This window comes from Sinohyriopsis cumingii, chromosome 9 (assembly GCF_028554795.1).
Source record: "Sinohyriopsis cumingii isolate HCF-2022 chromosome 9, ASM2855479v2, whole genome shotgun sequence".
Classification (NCBI taxonomy): domain Eukaryota; kingdom Metazoa; phylum Mollusca; class Bivalvia; order Unionida; family Unionidae; genus Sinohyriopsis; species Sinohyriopsis cumingii.
In genome coordinates, this window is record NC_142969.1 from 67,256,680 (window position 1) to 67,274,536 (window position 17,857).

The 17,857-nt window shown below is 35.2% G+C and overlaps 1 protein-coding gene across 1 annotated transcript in view; it reads right to left on the reverse strand.

The window, feature by feature from the left end:
• Positions 1-17,857, reverse strand: part of LOC149791954 (uncharacterized) — a 144,725-nt gene that overhangs the window by 52,844 nt on the left and 74,024 nt on the right. Inside the window, exons 20-30 of the mRNA XM_089970469.1 lie at positions 15,522-15,627; positions 14,884-15,001; positions 11,463-11,608; positions 8,516-8,636; positions 8,189-8,334; positions 7,636-7,805; positions 4,846-5,024; positions 4,015-4,104; positions 3,242-3,401; positions 691-789; positions 222-393 (exon numbers count right to left, since the gene is read on the reverse strand). Of these exons, the coding sequence (XP_089826595.1) occupies positions 222-393; positions 691-789; positions 3,242-3,401; positions 4,015-4,104; positions 4,846-5,024; positions 7,636-7,805; positions 8,189-8,334; positions 8,516-8,636; positions 11,463-11,608; positions 14,884-15,001; positions 15,522-15,627 (1,507 nt within the window). The remainder of the gene's footprint in view (positions 1-221; positions 394-690; positions 790-3,241; positions 3,402-4,014; positions 4,105-4,845; positions 5,025-7,635; positions 7,806-8,188; positions 8,335-8,515; positions 8,637-11,462; positions 11,609-14,883; positions 15,002-15,521; positions 15,628-17,857) is intronic.

Genomic DNA, 17,857 nt, shown 5'->3' on the forward strand with positions numbered 1-17,857 from the left:
AACTTAGAAATCTGACTAAATATTTGTAACCTTAATCCAGAGTTCCGACAGACCACACAAAGACAAAACTCTTTCGGCTGGACAATATTCAATCCAGAGTTCTGTAACAAATTTCTGTGTCTATTTTTGTAATATTATTATGACATAGGTTAGCAAAACATACATGATAGCAAAGTAATGTAGTGCAGAAAACCATGAATGGAAAAAAAAACTAAACCTACTCTGGCAATTTTGTCCATAGAATCCATCGGGACAAACATTTTCACAGTGTTTCCCACTGAATCCCGGTTGACATTGGCATGCACCGTCTGTGGGACTACACACGGCAGTATTTGTCTGGTTACAAGTGCAGTTATTCATACAACGATCACCCCATGTACCTGGAGGGCATTGCTGTTGGTGTTAGGATAAAAATGTATAACATTTTTGCAATTATTGTTGCAATTTGTGTTCACAATACCAATACATCAACCAAAAACAAATTATTAAAATCATCACCATGATTATTGCAATTATTATTATTAGTATTATTATTATTATTATTGCTGATATTTTTCATCCTATCTTTGTCATTTACACTAGCAATAACAATAAAGTAATCTAGAATTATTATTATTATTATTATTATCATTATTGCTGTTACTGTAAACTATTAAGATTGCTATTTTTGTTTGATTTTGTTTGACTGACCTGATCACAACGGCTGCCCATAAAACCAGGTCGACAATGGCATACTACTTGCCAATCAGTCATTTGTGAACTGCTCGTCTCACAGTCTCCCCATTTAGGCTGAAAATTAAAAGAGTCCAGATAAATACATAGATATATCCAGTGGAATTTATTTTACATTCAATTTAGGATAATGAAATGGTAATTTCAAGAAATTATTATCTTTTTTTTCCTTGAAGGGTTCATTACTACCATGTGTTATTCAGCATCATTTTCAGTATTTGATTACAATAACGTTGTACAGACGGTTTGCTAATATATGCTGGGTCATGATGACCTGATGGTAGCCATCAATACCCAGGACAAAATCTTGGTATTTAATAAACAGAATTATCTAGCATCTCCTAGCACATTATGGATAATTAGACTACTGTGCCAATCAAAATCAGCTAAACACCTACATGACTTGAAACGTTTCAAAAATATCTTTGAATGATATTAAAAACATCTTGCTCATTTTATACCATCACCTTTTCCATAGCGAAGTTAGATGTGAAAACCGTAGATGATGTTACAGGAGCTGCCATCTTTAATGAAATTTTTTGTACGAGTTGGGTATTATCCATCCATCGTGTGTCTTGCCAAACAAAATACATATTAGACCAATTTCATATTTATTTTTTATTTTCAAGGAAACTAAATGGGAGACTTGTTATCATGTAAAAAAATTATAGATTTAGCTTAATATAAACTCAGTATAGTATCATGAAATGAATCCTACTTCCACTTTGATATCTCACATATGCGGCTCATGACTCAGATGAGGTCAAGACGTTGTTACAAACTGCTCACACACAGCTCTGTTGCTTCTCTCAAAACCCTAGTGTCAATAGTATATCTACACAGAGAATTTACAGATAACAGACTGAGAAAGCAGGTTGCCTTCCAGTTCCTTTACACCATAATCATTTTTATGCCTAGAGAAAGTGTTGGTTGCATCGAGACTATGGAGCCATAGTATACATGACATTAAAAATAAGCACAGATTGTATTTAACTAAATTATTCATTCAATATTCTTTCTGACTGATACAAATGCTAATTTTCCTTACATTAAAGATGTGATCTGGCATGTATTGAGTTTGTTATCTTTCTATATTATCTTAGTTAACAATCACACCACCATCTGGGGCCCCAGTGTTTCTGTCTCTGGCTCTGGTTTGATGTCTATTGCATAGCAATGTACACAGATACCACAAGACGAATTCTGCCACTTTCTTGCAGAAATGACTGTTTTTGTGTTTACCTCAACTTTCATGGAATTCGGAAAAGGTAATGGAAACCAGACATGTAAAGCCCTAAACCAGCAATCATAGCACTGTTATTATTGTATATGTTGAATTCTCATCTGTTTTTGCCTAAATCCAATGCAGAAAATCTGAACAGACAATTCAAAACGTGGCTGACCCCTAAGTGAAACTATTAGTACAGGCTATGTTATAGTTTACCTGTGTCAATGCAAAGCAATTTGGATGTCATGTGTAACAACAAGTGTTAAAAGATGAGTTATTATAAAATATTTAAATCATTATATTTGTTTAAAAACCTAAATAACCCAAATATATATGTAGGTATGTGTTAAATCGTATGCCGCTATGCACACTCACATGATATACATTGTCAGAAACGTCCATATAATCATCAGGCAGATGTATACCACAGCATGAATTCTCTGGAATATTTAGCTGGAGATCTTTTATGTTTTCATGTTATATAGTCAGAGATGAACATAACAACAAACTATGATGTTCACAAATATTCCACACATTATCTTTTACAGCTAAAAGTATTCGGTTGTTTACTCAATATTCTCTAGACTGGCAGACGTACTTTTTTTTAGATTACACAGAACTGAAAGGGTCATAAAGTCGGATTGTGTTTCTTATCTCAGCTGCAAATTGGTTTAAAAGTAAGCAGTCTATCAGCCTTAGAATAGAAAATAAATTGTAAATGAAATATTAAAGCTATATAAAGTTTCAACTGACTGTGATGGAGGATGTCACTGAAAGATGTATAGTAGCTATTCAAATGTAATTTTTGTTTAAGCATCTTCTTTTGATAAATATCGCTACTAGCTTCATTATGCATTCATCACAATACAAATGCTTTGAATATTACAGTTTACGACAAAGTTTTTTCTCTCTCTAATATTTTGGTGATGTGAAGATGGATGTCTTTTCTTCTAAACAGTTCCTTCTCTACTTACACCGTAGCAATAGCTTTTTGAGCACAGTGAGGCTTGCTAATTTAGTTTGCCAAAAAAGGCACTGGAGCACAATGTTGCTAGCTAATTTTACTTGTTAAAAAGGCACTGGAAGACAATGATGCTTGCTAATTTAACTTGTTAAAAAGGCACTAGAATATAATTTTGCTTGCTAACTTAGCTTGCCCTTGAGGCGCTGGAGCAAATATCGCTAGCTAATTTAACATGTTAAAAAGGCACTGGAAGACAATGATGCTTGTCAAATTAGCACTGAGAGAAGAAATTTTCCGAGTCATTAATAGTGCCTTACTTTATCAGTATTTGCGTCAGCTGTGACACACCATTTGTCACACCTGAGATACATATTGTATCCCGTAACGGGAACAGCAGGAGGCGGACCTAAAACCTGGACCCTATATGTCCCTCCACATGTCTGCTGGGGATCACCGCTGCAAGGTGTGCTGCAGTCACTGAAAAGACATGATTCAGATACAGGAATCTCATAATCTTTGCATATTCACTCGATGTCATAACACTATGTAATAAACAGCTTATACCACACTATGAAATAAACATTTAAGATCTTTATTTGACACATAAATAAACAATACAAAGCCATTCGAAGTATGCTGTAAATACATTCTCAAATGTGTATTGACTGGGAAGAACGACACATAAAACTTAAGCACCTCATAGATCTCAGATATTTTAGTGATATTGGTGTCTAAGTTTTATGACAGAAAGTACTGACTGAAAATTGTATTGTTAAGAGGCCTCATAGCAAATGTTTAGACTGGTTAAAATCACATAAAGCTAGAAGTCATTAGTTGATAAAACCTGATTGGAACTACTTATGTATCCATGCTCCCTTTTTGTGTGCTTTCAGAACATTTGTAGACAATGGTTAGAATATAGTTACTTTTTGGAATTGTAAGACTCATTATTGTCTTGTATTACATTAGTTGTGATTGTAAGAACTGAGCTTCACAATTTGTAGGATTTATGAAACCATCAAGCTTGTTAGCTGACAGAAAGAAAGGAAGTTAAATTGAGTGAACCATGAAGTTCACTGCTTAATTTTACCCATCCGGTCTTTTCTTTGACATGTCAAGCTGGTTATCACAGAAGCATTCGTGCGCATATTGAGTTCCTGAGAACATGAAACCCCGTTGTCTGAAACAGAAACACAGGCAAAACTTTTCACGCAAACATACAATATATATTTGGTCATGCTGGTAGGGTTTAAATATCACAGGAAACTAGAACCAGTATTTGAGCTAGAACTTTTATTTCTGGAAAGACCCTACCATATATAGGTCTAGATCTATTTGTGGTAAAGTGATAGGGCACTGGGTGTGTGGGGGTGGGGGGAGGTGTACATGATGGCCACAATGAATAAGGACAAGTCTAATGTCACATGTTCCACCATTTTTTAATAAACAACACTGCACATGAACATAATTGCGGATCTAACATGTACGATAAATATTTAAGACTTACAAATTATTATATATGAAATTGATTTCTTTTATAGTGTCTATTACATAACCTATTATAACATTATTACTAATAATGATTTAAATTTTCATTATTAAAATTTATTATTAGTAATTTAAATGTAATTATTCAAAATGTGATGAATGCAATGATCTTTGTTGAACAAATTCTGAACTGGTTAGAAATAAATAGTCTGCAAAGTATAAAGAAGCAATTACAATGATAAAATATCTTGAATGAATGGGTGTTATTCAACTCTTCTGACAACCCCAAAAGACTTTTAAATTTATATTCTCAACACAATTGTGACCAAAAGAAGAGAAATTGTAAATGCCATACCTAAAGCACAAAAGAGGAGGAGGCTGCAATTAAATCATCTGATGTAAAACAGATTGGAAATAAACAAAGTACGGATACCTGCACAGCTTTTGACATAGCTGGGGTGTCATTTTAGCTGCATCAGCATCTGACAGTTGTATCTGGTGTGCAATGAATCGGTCATTTATGCTCCTTTCCTCAAAACAGCCACGATAAACCTCATTTCCGTACACTGTTGTCCTGTAATCAATCTGGCTCTGACCAACCTGGCTGTGATCCTAAAGTGGACAACAAGGTTTAAAATTGACCATCGTTTTGGATTGAGCTTAGCAACAACTGCTTTAATCAAATATGAAATGTACGACTCTGAAGAATGCTATTCACAACTACAAGGAATATCATCTTTATAAATGAGACATGAACATACGTAAGTGTGCCTAAATTGATTTTTAAGTGTATCGGGTTATAGTGTACGCAAACACAATATCATACATTCAAGGAATGAAACAGAGACTGACAAATAGGATGACAAATATATATTTATATGAATGTGTGTGTGTGTGTGTTTACTTATTCTCACAAATACAAATTTTGCAATGGGCTTGTTCATGAGAATGCCATTCAGTGAGGCTCTGGTGAAAAGCCAATTTCTCCCTGTTAAAATATGATGTTCTACCAAAACTTAAAAAAACATTTTTGCCAATGACGTGAGCTGATCCCAGTCGGGAAGGTATTCGGCTTCTTCCATCGTATCTTAATAGCAAACATACTTAACTGACCTCAACCCCATTAGACTAAACATATCTCCTCATCCCCATTAGTCTATCCACATCTTCTCATTCTCATTAGACTATCCATATCCCCTCACTACCATTAGACTATCCATATCCCCTCACTACCATTACACTATCCATATCCCCTCACTACCATTAGACTATATGAATCCCCTCACTACCATTAGACTATATGAATCCCCTCACTACCATTAGACTATCCATATCCCCTCACTACCCTTAGACTCTCCATATCCCCTCACTACCGTTAGACTCTCCATATCCCCTCACTACTATTAGACTATATGAATCCCCTCACTACCATTAGACTATACATATCCTATCACTATCGTTAGACTATCCATACCCCTCACTACCATTATGCTATCCATATCCCCTCACTACCATTATACTATCCATATCCCCTCACTACTATTAGACTATATGAATCCCCTCACTACCATTATACTATCCATATCCCCTCACTACCATTATACTATCCATATCCCCTCACTATCATTATACTATCCATATCCCCTCACTACTATTAGACTATATGAATCCCCTCACTACCATTATGCTATCCATATCCCCTCACTACCATTATACTATCCATATCCCCTCACTACTATTAGACTATATGAATCCCCTCACTACCATTATACTATCCATATCCCCTCACTACCATTATACTATCCATATCCCCTCACTACCATTATACTATCCATATCCCCTCACTACTATTAGACTATATGAATCCCCTCACTACCATTATGCTATCCATATCCCCTCACTACCATTATACTATCCATATCCCCTCACTACCATTATACTATCCATATCCCCTCACTACTATTAGACTATATGAATCCCCTCACTACCATTATACTATCCATATCCCCTCACTACCATTATACTATCCATATCCCCTCACTACCATTATACTATCCATATCCCCTCACTACCATTATACTATATGAATCCCCTCACTACCATTATACTATCCATAAACATTAAAAAACATACTGAAAATATTTAAGGTTGGAAATCCCTTCAGTACCGTTACACTATCCATATCCCCTCACAACCATTAGACTATACATATCCCCTCACCACCATTAGACTATCCATATCTCCTCACTACCATTAGACTATCCATATCCCCTCACCACCATTAGACTCTCCATATCCTCTCACCACCATTAGACTATCCATATCCCCTCACCACCATTAGACTCTCCATATCCCCTCACCACCATTAGACTATCCATATCCCCTCACTACCATTAGACTATATGAATCCCCTCACTACCATTAGACTATCCATATCCCCTCATCCCCATTAGACTATCCACATCTTCTCATTCCAATTAGACTATAAAAATAATGTTATTCCCCAGTAGACTATCCGTATCCCCTCACTACCATTAGACTATCCATATCTCCTCACTACCATTAGACTATCCATATCCCCTCACCATCATTAGACTATCCATATCCCCTCACTACCATTAGACTATATGAATCCCCTCACTACCATTAGACTATATGAATCCCCTCACTACCATTAGACTATCCATATCCCCTCATTACCATTAGACTATCCTCATCTTCTCATTCCAATTAGACTATAAAAATAATGTTATTCCCCAGCAGACTATCCATATCCCCTCATCCCCATTATACCAATCATATCCCCTCACTACCATTAGGCTATCCATATCCCCTCACTACCATTAGACTATCCTCATCTTCTCATTCCAATTAGACTATAAAAATAACGTTATTCCCCAGCAGACTATCCATATCTCCTCACTACCATTAGACTATCCATATCCCCTCACTACCATTAGACTATACATATCCCCTCATCCCCATTAAACCAATCATATCCCCTCACTACCATTAGACTATCCATATCCTCTCGCTACCAAGGTAATAATCGCACATACTCTGAATTCGCATTTTATATCCATAACTAAGTTCACAAATAACATTTTGTAAGAAATGTTACATACAGTATGTAGACAGACAGACAGAAATAAAGACAGAGGTAATTGTAATAGTTTTGACAATCATTCTGAGCCTGCTTGAATGAATGCAGAAGTAAAATTACAATGAACTTGTTTGTCAAGGTCTGCTGGAAGAAGGCTCCATGTACATCTCCTACACTGCCTTTAAAAATAACGGAATCCACTCTGATCCTGCCCATACCTCCTGCACCACCACAACTTCCACTACCACCTCCTCCTCCCATACCTCCCATAGCCCATAGTTTCTGATAACCTAGAGAGGGAGAAATCAGAAAATGAACCCATAAGTAATAGGACCCTATTTAAGTTTGGAAAACCAAGGAATCTTTCCTGTAGTTTGTCGTCATGCACTGTATGTACTTTGAACTTGTCCAGGGTAATATATATAGTACAACAAAATCAAGACTCAAATATTTGAGCTATTTTTAATATCTATACAATTTAAAAACAGAAAAAGATTTTAAATTTTTTGAAAAAGAATCATTTTTTATACTTAGATTTAGAATGATCACTGAAAAAAGCAGGGATGAAAAAGCAAGGCATGGGAAGAACTAAATGATTTCAGAAGAAAAAAATGTTTACTGATAATTTATAATATGCTATCGAGCATAAGGGAGATGACTCTTGCAAACATACCCACGTTGACAAGTTTTGCAGAGATGTAGATAGTTCCGCCGCTTCCTCCACCACCTGGTCCAGACAAATCCCAGCACCTGTCTGTACTATTTCCAGAACACTGCGCTGGATTATTTATCGAACATGATTGAGGACAGCCAAAGCACCTACATGATGAAAATGGACATGATCAATGAAATCACATTTTTGAAAGACAAAGCACTAAACATGTCCTACTTCTACAAATATCCAAGGGAAACTTGTTTCCTTTTATTATTTTTATTTCAGTTTAAATGATATATAATCTCTGCTCAGTGCTAAATAAAAACTCTAAAGTATAGTTCTCACCCTGGTCCCGGCAATACATCTCCTTGTCCATTCGCACCTGCTACTGATATCACTCCTGTGATGATAACTGACCGTGAGGCAACCAATCGTATTACTCCACCGCCATTGCCTCCTTTCCCTCCTGTATATGGAATGAATACATTTCAAACAATTTCAGTATATCCATGTATAGAAGAAATGCTTTTAGTGGAATCTAATCAGAGTTTTGAAGAAGATATAATCAGATCGCTGTTTGTACATCACAAAATTTACGGTGCGTGTATGTATGTGTTTGTTTACAGTGATCATGTTAAATATATGCTTTATGTTCAAACTCATGCACATGGTGAAGATGTAAATGAACCCTTTTGGGAATCTTGTTTGATGATCTACTAGTGTAACTTCAAGATGAATCCTTATTTCTTCAGATGGATGCGGTATTTGAAACAAAAACCTATGAAATTTGCAAAAGCCCTTTCATAAAAATGTCATCGGACAGAAGTTCGCACAGATAATGAGCAAAAGGAAGACTTAAGGTATATGTTATGGCGTACTGTTTAGTTTTTTTTCTTACCATAAGTTCTGTACAAATTATTGGACCTAATCACATACCTAAACTACAGTATCCTTTTGGGGAAGGTAACACAAAATATGTTTACTTTTAGTTTTACCCCACCCTTCACCCAAAAATTATAATGTTCGCTTCTTTCAACAGTATATTGGTACTTACCGGGTTTTTGTTGTGCCTTTTGATTGTGAAATTTGCAAAACAAGCAATTGTTTTTTAAAACAAATTCTTTCTAATACAAGATGGTGATGACAATGATGACTGTGATAGTCAGTATCATCATCATTGTCATCTTCACATCATTATCACTCTGATCATCACCACCATCCTGACTATTCATTATTATTGCCAGTATTACCTTCATCATACAGCGTGTGCAGTTCAATATTTTTGTGTTAGGTCAACATGTTAACATATTACTTTAAGTAAATCTGATTCTCTCAGGAAAAGCTTATGACATTCTAGCACAGAAGTGTCATTACCGTATATACACGCGTATAAGCCAAATAATTGAGGATAAAATAAAGGCCTGGATGTAGGGGGGTCGGCTTATCAGCGGGCCAATGTCTAAACCTGGCAGATTTTAGGTCTTTTTGTTGACTATTGTAATGGCTGTAAATCTTAGGACATGAAAAAATAATTGTTTCCATGTCCTAAGACATAGACATAGATAAAGAATAGACATAGATAAAGAAATAACGTTCGGTGACCCGATAATTATTAAACTGTTATAAAGTAAAGATTGATCTTGTTATTATTTTGCATGTGCATATTTCTGATTTCTTCAACACGAAATTAAATAAAGGTAAATACAGACGTCATAATTCGCAGGCTGGTTGAGTTTACCTGGGAGACCAGGCTGAACTATAATGTACAGTACTTAGTCAGTACAAAGCGTGCACAGTGTCACTTAAATCCTCATTTATTCAAAAACATATTAGATGCAGATTTTGCTTTATTGTTTCAATCAAATCGCATTCTTCCGGATGACATTTTAGCTAGTCCTTAACAGCTGCTTCATTTACATGGAATCACATGCTCATGAGTTACTCATTTTCAATGATATAAGCGATCCTACAAATCGAGGTAATATTTATGAAAAGGTATGCACGTTTAATTGTACAAGGCACATAACCAGCATAACTTACATGTTTAAAAAGAATATGTTTGCCTAAATAAATGCATTTAGAACTTACCTTGTGCATCTTGAGATGTCTTGGAGTTGTGGGTTGGCTTATACATGGGTCATGCACTTTTTAGTGTTTATACCTGTTCAGTTTGGGGGTCGGCTTATATGGGAATGGGCTTATATGCAAGTATATACGGTACTAACTGGATGGCTGTGACCGTGGTAAACTTCTTTGACCAACCATCTGTAATTATTTTTCTCTTTTCGTTATTACAAACAGCAATTGTGTGGCCATCTTTCCAATTAACTCTCTTAGAGGCATTGGGAAGAAAATATTGTTTCTCGAAACAAAGCTGATTTATCCCACAAAAGCTGGTTTACAAATTAAATTTAAGAGTAATGGTCAATGGATAGAGGGATCGGGGGTTGAAATGTCAAATTAGAACACAAGTTCACTGCACCCTTCTCCAGACCAAGCGTGATGTACGTGTCAGCTTACAGGAGTAAATAAACTCATCTCTATTTTGAAAAGAATGTCAACAAATATTGGTCTCCCAACTAGCCTAAACGTATACACTCACATCATTCTTCCAATTCAAATAATGCTGATATCCAGTTAAAAAGCATTAAATCTTGAATCACTATTAAACACAACAACACCCTTAGAGTCTACAGTCAGAGAAGTTTCTGCATCCCATAATCATCCCTTCCCAAAAGTATCCTAGCATTGGAATAGTACATTAGTGGAACTAACGTTCTTTAGGTGGATGCATTAAAACAGTCTCATCCAACCAATGTAAATGGGTCATCAACTACTCAAAGCGAGCAAACGAAGTGACATTACACAGGAATTCCAAATGGAGAACCAGTTTTAAAAAATGTTGTGCGTATCAAATATACCATAGATTGGAAGGGCATATTCTCTTTGAATTATAATTTGTAAAAATAAAATCAACTTCTAAATGTTGCTAGTTACCGAATTGTGTAATATTCCTTGAACTCGCGTCTGGGACTATTTTTCACATGCAAATATAAAAATGCAGCATCTGAACCAGGATTGAACAATTGCTGAAATATTCATATGTTCTTTTTATCCAATCTCTTTCCATTAAAATAAAAACTATTTGATGAACAGTCATAAATGGATAATAATGATTTAATATTAAATTTAATGCTTGCATATAGTCAGATCGTTTCATAAATTCAATATTAAATCATTAGCCATTTGAAACGCTCTATCGCCATTATTATTATTATTATTATTGATGTACCTTTTGGGTTTGAGCTGAGATCTTTAGCATTCCCACCGCTGCCACCACCGGATCCCATATACAGGACACTAAGTGTTTGGTCCCCATAAACACGGCCCCCAGATCCTAGGCCCGATCTGTCTCCATATGTCTTCACGCCAAGAGATCTTAAACATTTGGTATCAAGGTTATGGTGATATATTTTCTAATAAATGACATTAGTATTAATGGCTATTAATAATTTGTTTCTTCATTTTCAGAAAACACTGACATGATATTAACATCTTGGTTTCTATAAGCCTATTATCTGAAAAAGGAAAGAAAATAATTCCAATTGGGTCAAATCCGTTACCCAAGATCTTTTGTACGGGATCTCGTAACATTATAAGAATATCGTATTTAGAAAAGCCATTATCATCAATAAGTTGCTGGCTTAATCTACCTCAGTTCTAGAGGAAAAAAGAGATACAGAGAATGTTACTAAGAAACTATCCAAATCTTTTCAGATTTGTCACTGGTATTATCGATACTCACAAACATCCTAACAGGCTTAAAATGACAAATTTACTTTAAAAAAACATTGCTATTGAAGAAACTTCGATTTATACCATTTTAAGCATTCAGAACACTAACAAGATCCTTTCTTTTCCATAGGTAGTGCTAGTAATATAAATAAACAAAGGAGTTGAGGAATTATTAAAATTTTAGGAAATCCTAAACATTTCCTCATGCATGAAACAAGATTCTTATCAAGGAATTAAATATATTATGACCATATTTTCTCACATTCCTTTGTGTGTATGATGCTGTTTTCCAATATGAACACTAGTGTATGATACCCCTGTCCTGCCTCACATGTGACCTTTATCTTCACTTGTGAAATATTTTGACTGCTTACTGTCAGCATAAAAGTTTTCCAGTTTCAGTAATCACTTAAACATTATTTCATAATAATCAAGATAAATACTGATTATAACACATTTAAACACTGAAATGAGCAGTGGCTGATGTTAGGTATTCCATAAACAGACCATTTTGCACGGAATGACCTAGCTATCTTACGGCTTCTTTGGACCATTTCAATAAACCCATTGTTGTAAAATGTTTTTTTTTTTTGCTTTTAAAGTTCATATTCATGCTACATTTCAAGAGGAAATCAATTCTAGACTGAATCGGGAACTTTTGCATTGTTTTTGTCTGTCTCGATTTATATTATGGATAAATCGAAACTTTGGTTTTTGACCTGTTCAAATTTGTATTATGCTACAAGCTATTTGCAGTACACAGTTTGGATGCATTATTGCAACTTTTTCAACCTTTATTCCCTGAAAGTTTAAAATGTGTTCAATATCATTTAAAGTTTACACTGAATAATTCACTCTTTTTTCAGGCAATGCTTTTTGCCGTTTGAAAGTTACAGCAGTATTAAAAAAAACTGTCTGGTTTACTTGGGCCCTCATTTCCATTAAAAAATGTGAGAGAAGAATTCATCATTATCCTCACATGTATAATAGGAAATTTCAACCCACTGATAGTTACCTATGCATCAGATACTTGGCACAGCCCCCGTCTGATGCAAAATTCTGACTCCAGCGTGGGAATTCTCCTGTCTTTCACGAATGTATATAACTGATTATACTAATCATTCACAGATGTGCAGCTAATATTAAAAACAAAATTTACAAATCCTAGTTGTTATGCAATGTATAAAGAAACTGAGGAGGGGATTAAATTGAGATTTTTGAATATTTTTCTTATTAACTACTTGTCATCAAAGGTTTGTTTAAGTGTTGCTTTAATTGAACATTCAGCAAGCATCATAATTTTTGATGCGATGTGATTTTGATTTTTAAAGTAGCTTTAAAAAATTTCAGTCAAATCGCTATGATGTCTACAATGTGCCAGTTTATAGTGATGTCTCGCACTGGGGCATCATGCCGCAGACATGTAGCATGATGTCCCACCCAGTCACATTATCCTGACACCAGGCCGACCAGTCCTAACACTAACCTCTTAATGCTGAACGCCAAATGAGGCAGCTGTTAGTACCATTTTTGTAAGTCTCTGGTATGACTCAGCCGGGGATTGAACCCACGACCTCCCATATCCGAGGCGGATGCTCTAACCACTAGGCCACTGGAGCAGTCATCATCATAATTTGAAATAAGCCATAAAAGTTTTAATTCTTTTGAAAACAATTTTACTTGGTCAATGTAGATATTTTCTGACATGAGGAATATTTTTTTATTTGTGTTGGTATAAACAGGGCTTCACTGTGTTTAGTTCACCTTGTCCAAAATCAAGTGCATAATGTACCTAATCAGTGACATTTATTTTGTAAGCAACATAAAAGATAGTTAAAATTGTTGATCTAAATATTAAGCATTTTTTCATTTATCTATTCAAATATTATTCGCTGGGATTACAAAGTGCTCATCAATAAGATTCTTGAACAGAAACATTAATTTGGAATTATAGTGAATTCAGACAAGGATGTTTTTGGATTATATTAATGTAATACAGCAAAAGACTGTTAGCACATCTTCATTATCATATTAGTACATTACAGTCTACCAACATTTCAACACTTTCATTGTTGGAATTTAATTGGAAATTTAATTCTATTGGAAATTCATTTATTTGGACTTGTGATAGACCTTTCAGGCTTATTTCGGATTTAATGCAGAAGACTGAAAGTTTTTTTTTTTAAATTTCACTAAACTACTTATTGAATTTTACAAAACTTGTTGGTTTTTTCTGTTACTTAGTTTAAGACCAAAGAGTCGTAACAATGTTATACACAAAATTTAATCTGGTTCTAATGCAAAATAAAAAAAAATTTCAAGATGAGAGATTGCTACCACGGCATTCCGGATTTTTTCTTTCCAGTTTATTACATAATTATTACCAGTTACTTCAAAAACATTGCTTAATCACGTTGTTATAAAACACCTTGACTTACATTAGTCAAACAAGGAGTTATCCGCAATTAATATAACTAACATGCTGAAGATTGTTTCCCAGAAATTTCCAACAATAAAACTTGCAAGAGAGAATGAAAGAAAACTAATCTAATTTTTGTTTGGGTGTGGCTAAGTACTGCACAAACATCCAAGATGGTCTAAGCCTTTGTGAAATAAACAATGGTGCAAAACAACTGATCTTGATTGACGACTGTTGAAGAATTATTCATGAATTTCAACCATTGCTGTCTAAGACAACACAAACCCTGTCAGACTTGATTAGCACATCCAATGAATCCAATTTGAAATCAAACTGTCCTCCATCTTCCAGCTTTTGCAGAAAAGTGGCTAAAGCATACCGCCACTTCCTTTTACTCAAGGGTACCTGTAGAAGATTACTGCAGGCCAGCTAAATGAAACAGAGCTCAACATTTTTTTAAAAAATAAGTCTAAATCCAAAGTATACATAAGATGCTTACCCTATTGTCCCATAACCTCCTCCACCTCCAGCTTGTGCGGGCATGTTAAGATCGATCTTGCTACCAACACCTCCTCCTCCTCCTCCCTGGTTTTCATGATTAGTTGCAGATCCAGCTCCTAAAATATAATAAATGAAAATATCAACTAATGATGAATGTTCCCAATGGAAAGATGTGTACTGCTTGTAGAGGTAATCAAACATGAAGACATAGACCATGTCAACTCAGACAGATTTGTTTGCAGCCTTTTCAAGTAATGTGTGCATTCTGAACATAGTGAGCAAAAAGGCTCAAACCAGTTTTTAAATAAATGTTACACCTATTGTACCTTAGCGTAATTATGCTAATACATTGATACATATTTCCATAAAAAAAGTGATGACATAAACAAGACAAATGAGCGAAAAAGACCAACAAAAAAAATCATTTTCTCCAATGCCAATGGGTGTTGGGCCTTTGCTTAAGAATGGATGATTATCTATCCAGTTTCAGGATTAATTCACATTTTATTTTATTTACATTATACTCCACGCGACATTTAATCAGATGTGAACAATATGAAATTCTGAACATCACTTTGTTTAAATCATGTACCAATAAGAACAGAAGAATGTGCATGTTAAAAGTTTTTTATGTACCATTGTAAGTTTCTCCCTGGATTCCGTCTGCTCCAGATCCATCCGGACTCCCTCCGCCCCTGTAGCCGGCTCCTACACCGTCAATGTAGCCATCTATTTGAATCTCCTAATGAAGATAAAAGACATTCTGGCACATTTATTTATTCATACTAGAACAATGTTGATAACATTAAAACAATGAGATATTTACTTTTTGGATAGTTGTTATTGATTTGCTTCTTATATTTAATTTATATCTTGTCTGCAGCCTCCATAGGTCGGACGTAATTCCATGCTCAGCCTGTAATGTAAAGGTCAATGCACTACACATGCTTATGTCTTCGATCGAAGAAAGAAGAAAATTCCCCTCTTGCTTACACGGGTCCTGAAACCCACTGATAACAAATTGACACAATGGGGAGGAGCATTAACAAAGTCACACTCCTACTCCCTGAGTAAGAACACTTACACTTTTAACATGGATAGAGGAGCATTAACAAAGTCACACTCCTACTCCCTGAGTAAGAACACTTACACTTTTAACATGGATAGAGGAGCATTAACAAAGCCACACTCTACTCTCTGAGTAAGAACACTTACACTTTTAACATGGATAGAGGAGCATTAACAAAGTCACACTCTACTCTCTGAGTAAGAACACTTACACTTTTAACATGGATAGAGGAACATTAACAAAGTCACACTCTACTCTCTGAGTAAGAACACTTACACTTTTAACATGGATAGAGAAGCATTAACAAAGTCACACTCTACTCTCTGAGTAAGAACACTTACACTTTTAACATGGATAGAGGAGCATTAACAAAGTCACACTCTACTCTCTGAGTAAGAACACTTACACTTTTAACATGGATAGAGGAGCATTAACAAAGTCACACTCTACTCTCTGAGTAAGAACACTTACACTTTTAACATGGATAGAGGAGCATTAACAAAGCCACACTCTACTCTCTGAGTAAGAACACTTACACTTTTAGCATGGATAGAGGAGCATTAACAAAGTCACACTCCTACTCCCTGAGTAAGAACACTTACACTTTTAACATGGATAGAGGAGCATTAACAAAGCCACACTCTACTCTCTGAGTAAGAACACTTACACTTTTAACATGGATAGAGGAGCATTAACAAAGTCACACTCCTACTCCCTGAGTAAGAACACTTACACTTTTAACATGGATAGAGGAGCATTAACAAAGCCACACTCTACTCTCTGAGTAAGAACACTTACACTTTTAAGATGGATAGGATTACCAGACTCACCCATACGTGACATAGAATCTTTGGACATGTATGGTTCTTAATTCTCCAGAATACAACCACATTGGGGTTTGTTGTTGTTAAGGGGTTTAATGCCATTACAAGGTAGCCAATATAAGTGGTGGAGGAAGAAACCGTGAAAAGCCTTGGAAGAACCACCAACCCACAAAAATTCCTGGCAAGATTCCTCATGTACCCACACTGGCCGAGTCCGAGACTCAAGCCCAGGCAGAAAGAGGTTAGATGTCAGTGATCCGTAACAGTGAGCGCTTTGGACCACTCAGGCATTCGGGCCCTCAGAATGGGGCATATTTGACCCAACAAATGTATTGCACTACATGACTTTGAAGTCTTAGAAATAAGATCATTTGTAGTAGCTCTGTCTTCATTCAGTGGCTAATTTTTTTAATCTGTAGCAGAAATAGCGTGCCCTTTCTTCTTGCAATATGTGTGAGTAGGAAGAGATAAGGATTTATGGTCTTAATAGAAATTTGATTCAAAATGTTGTGGAAGATTGGAGATTTGGAAGTGCTCATATGAGGGTGAAAAGGCTTTCTACCAAAAGACTGCTGAGTGGAAGACTTAAAATATAAACTGTGTGAGTCAAGGAATAATCATCAGCTGTACCAAATACATCCTAACAAACACACACACACATGCAACTAAACACAGATATATATATATATATATATATATATATATATATATATATATATATATATATATATAGTAGTTTATAATTCTTGAATCTTTAAAGAAGCCTTTGTCTCGGAGAGATCATAGTGTCTGCCAAGTTGTAGTAATTCATCCTTTTTCAAGGACAATTAAACCTTCCTGCGTAGGATTTAAAATAAAGTTATCCACCTTAGATGACACTGTAAATGCTTGTTGGTTAAATCGAAAGACCGGGGACTAATAAAAATGACCAAACAAAGTGAAATTAAATTATTAAAAAAAAACAAAGTTTCGGGTATAAATTTTGAGAAATGGTCTTAAGCTAATGAGTAGAAAAGAGCAAAATACAACAAGTTTTGGGAAACTCAACCAATAATTTATTTACCAAGAATACAAAGTCA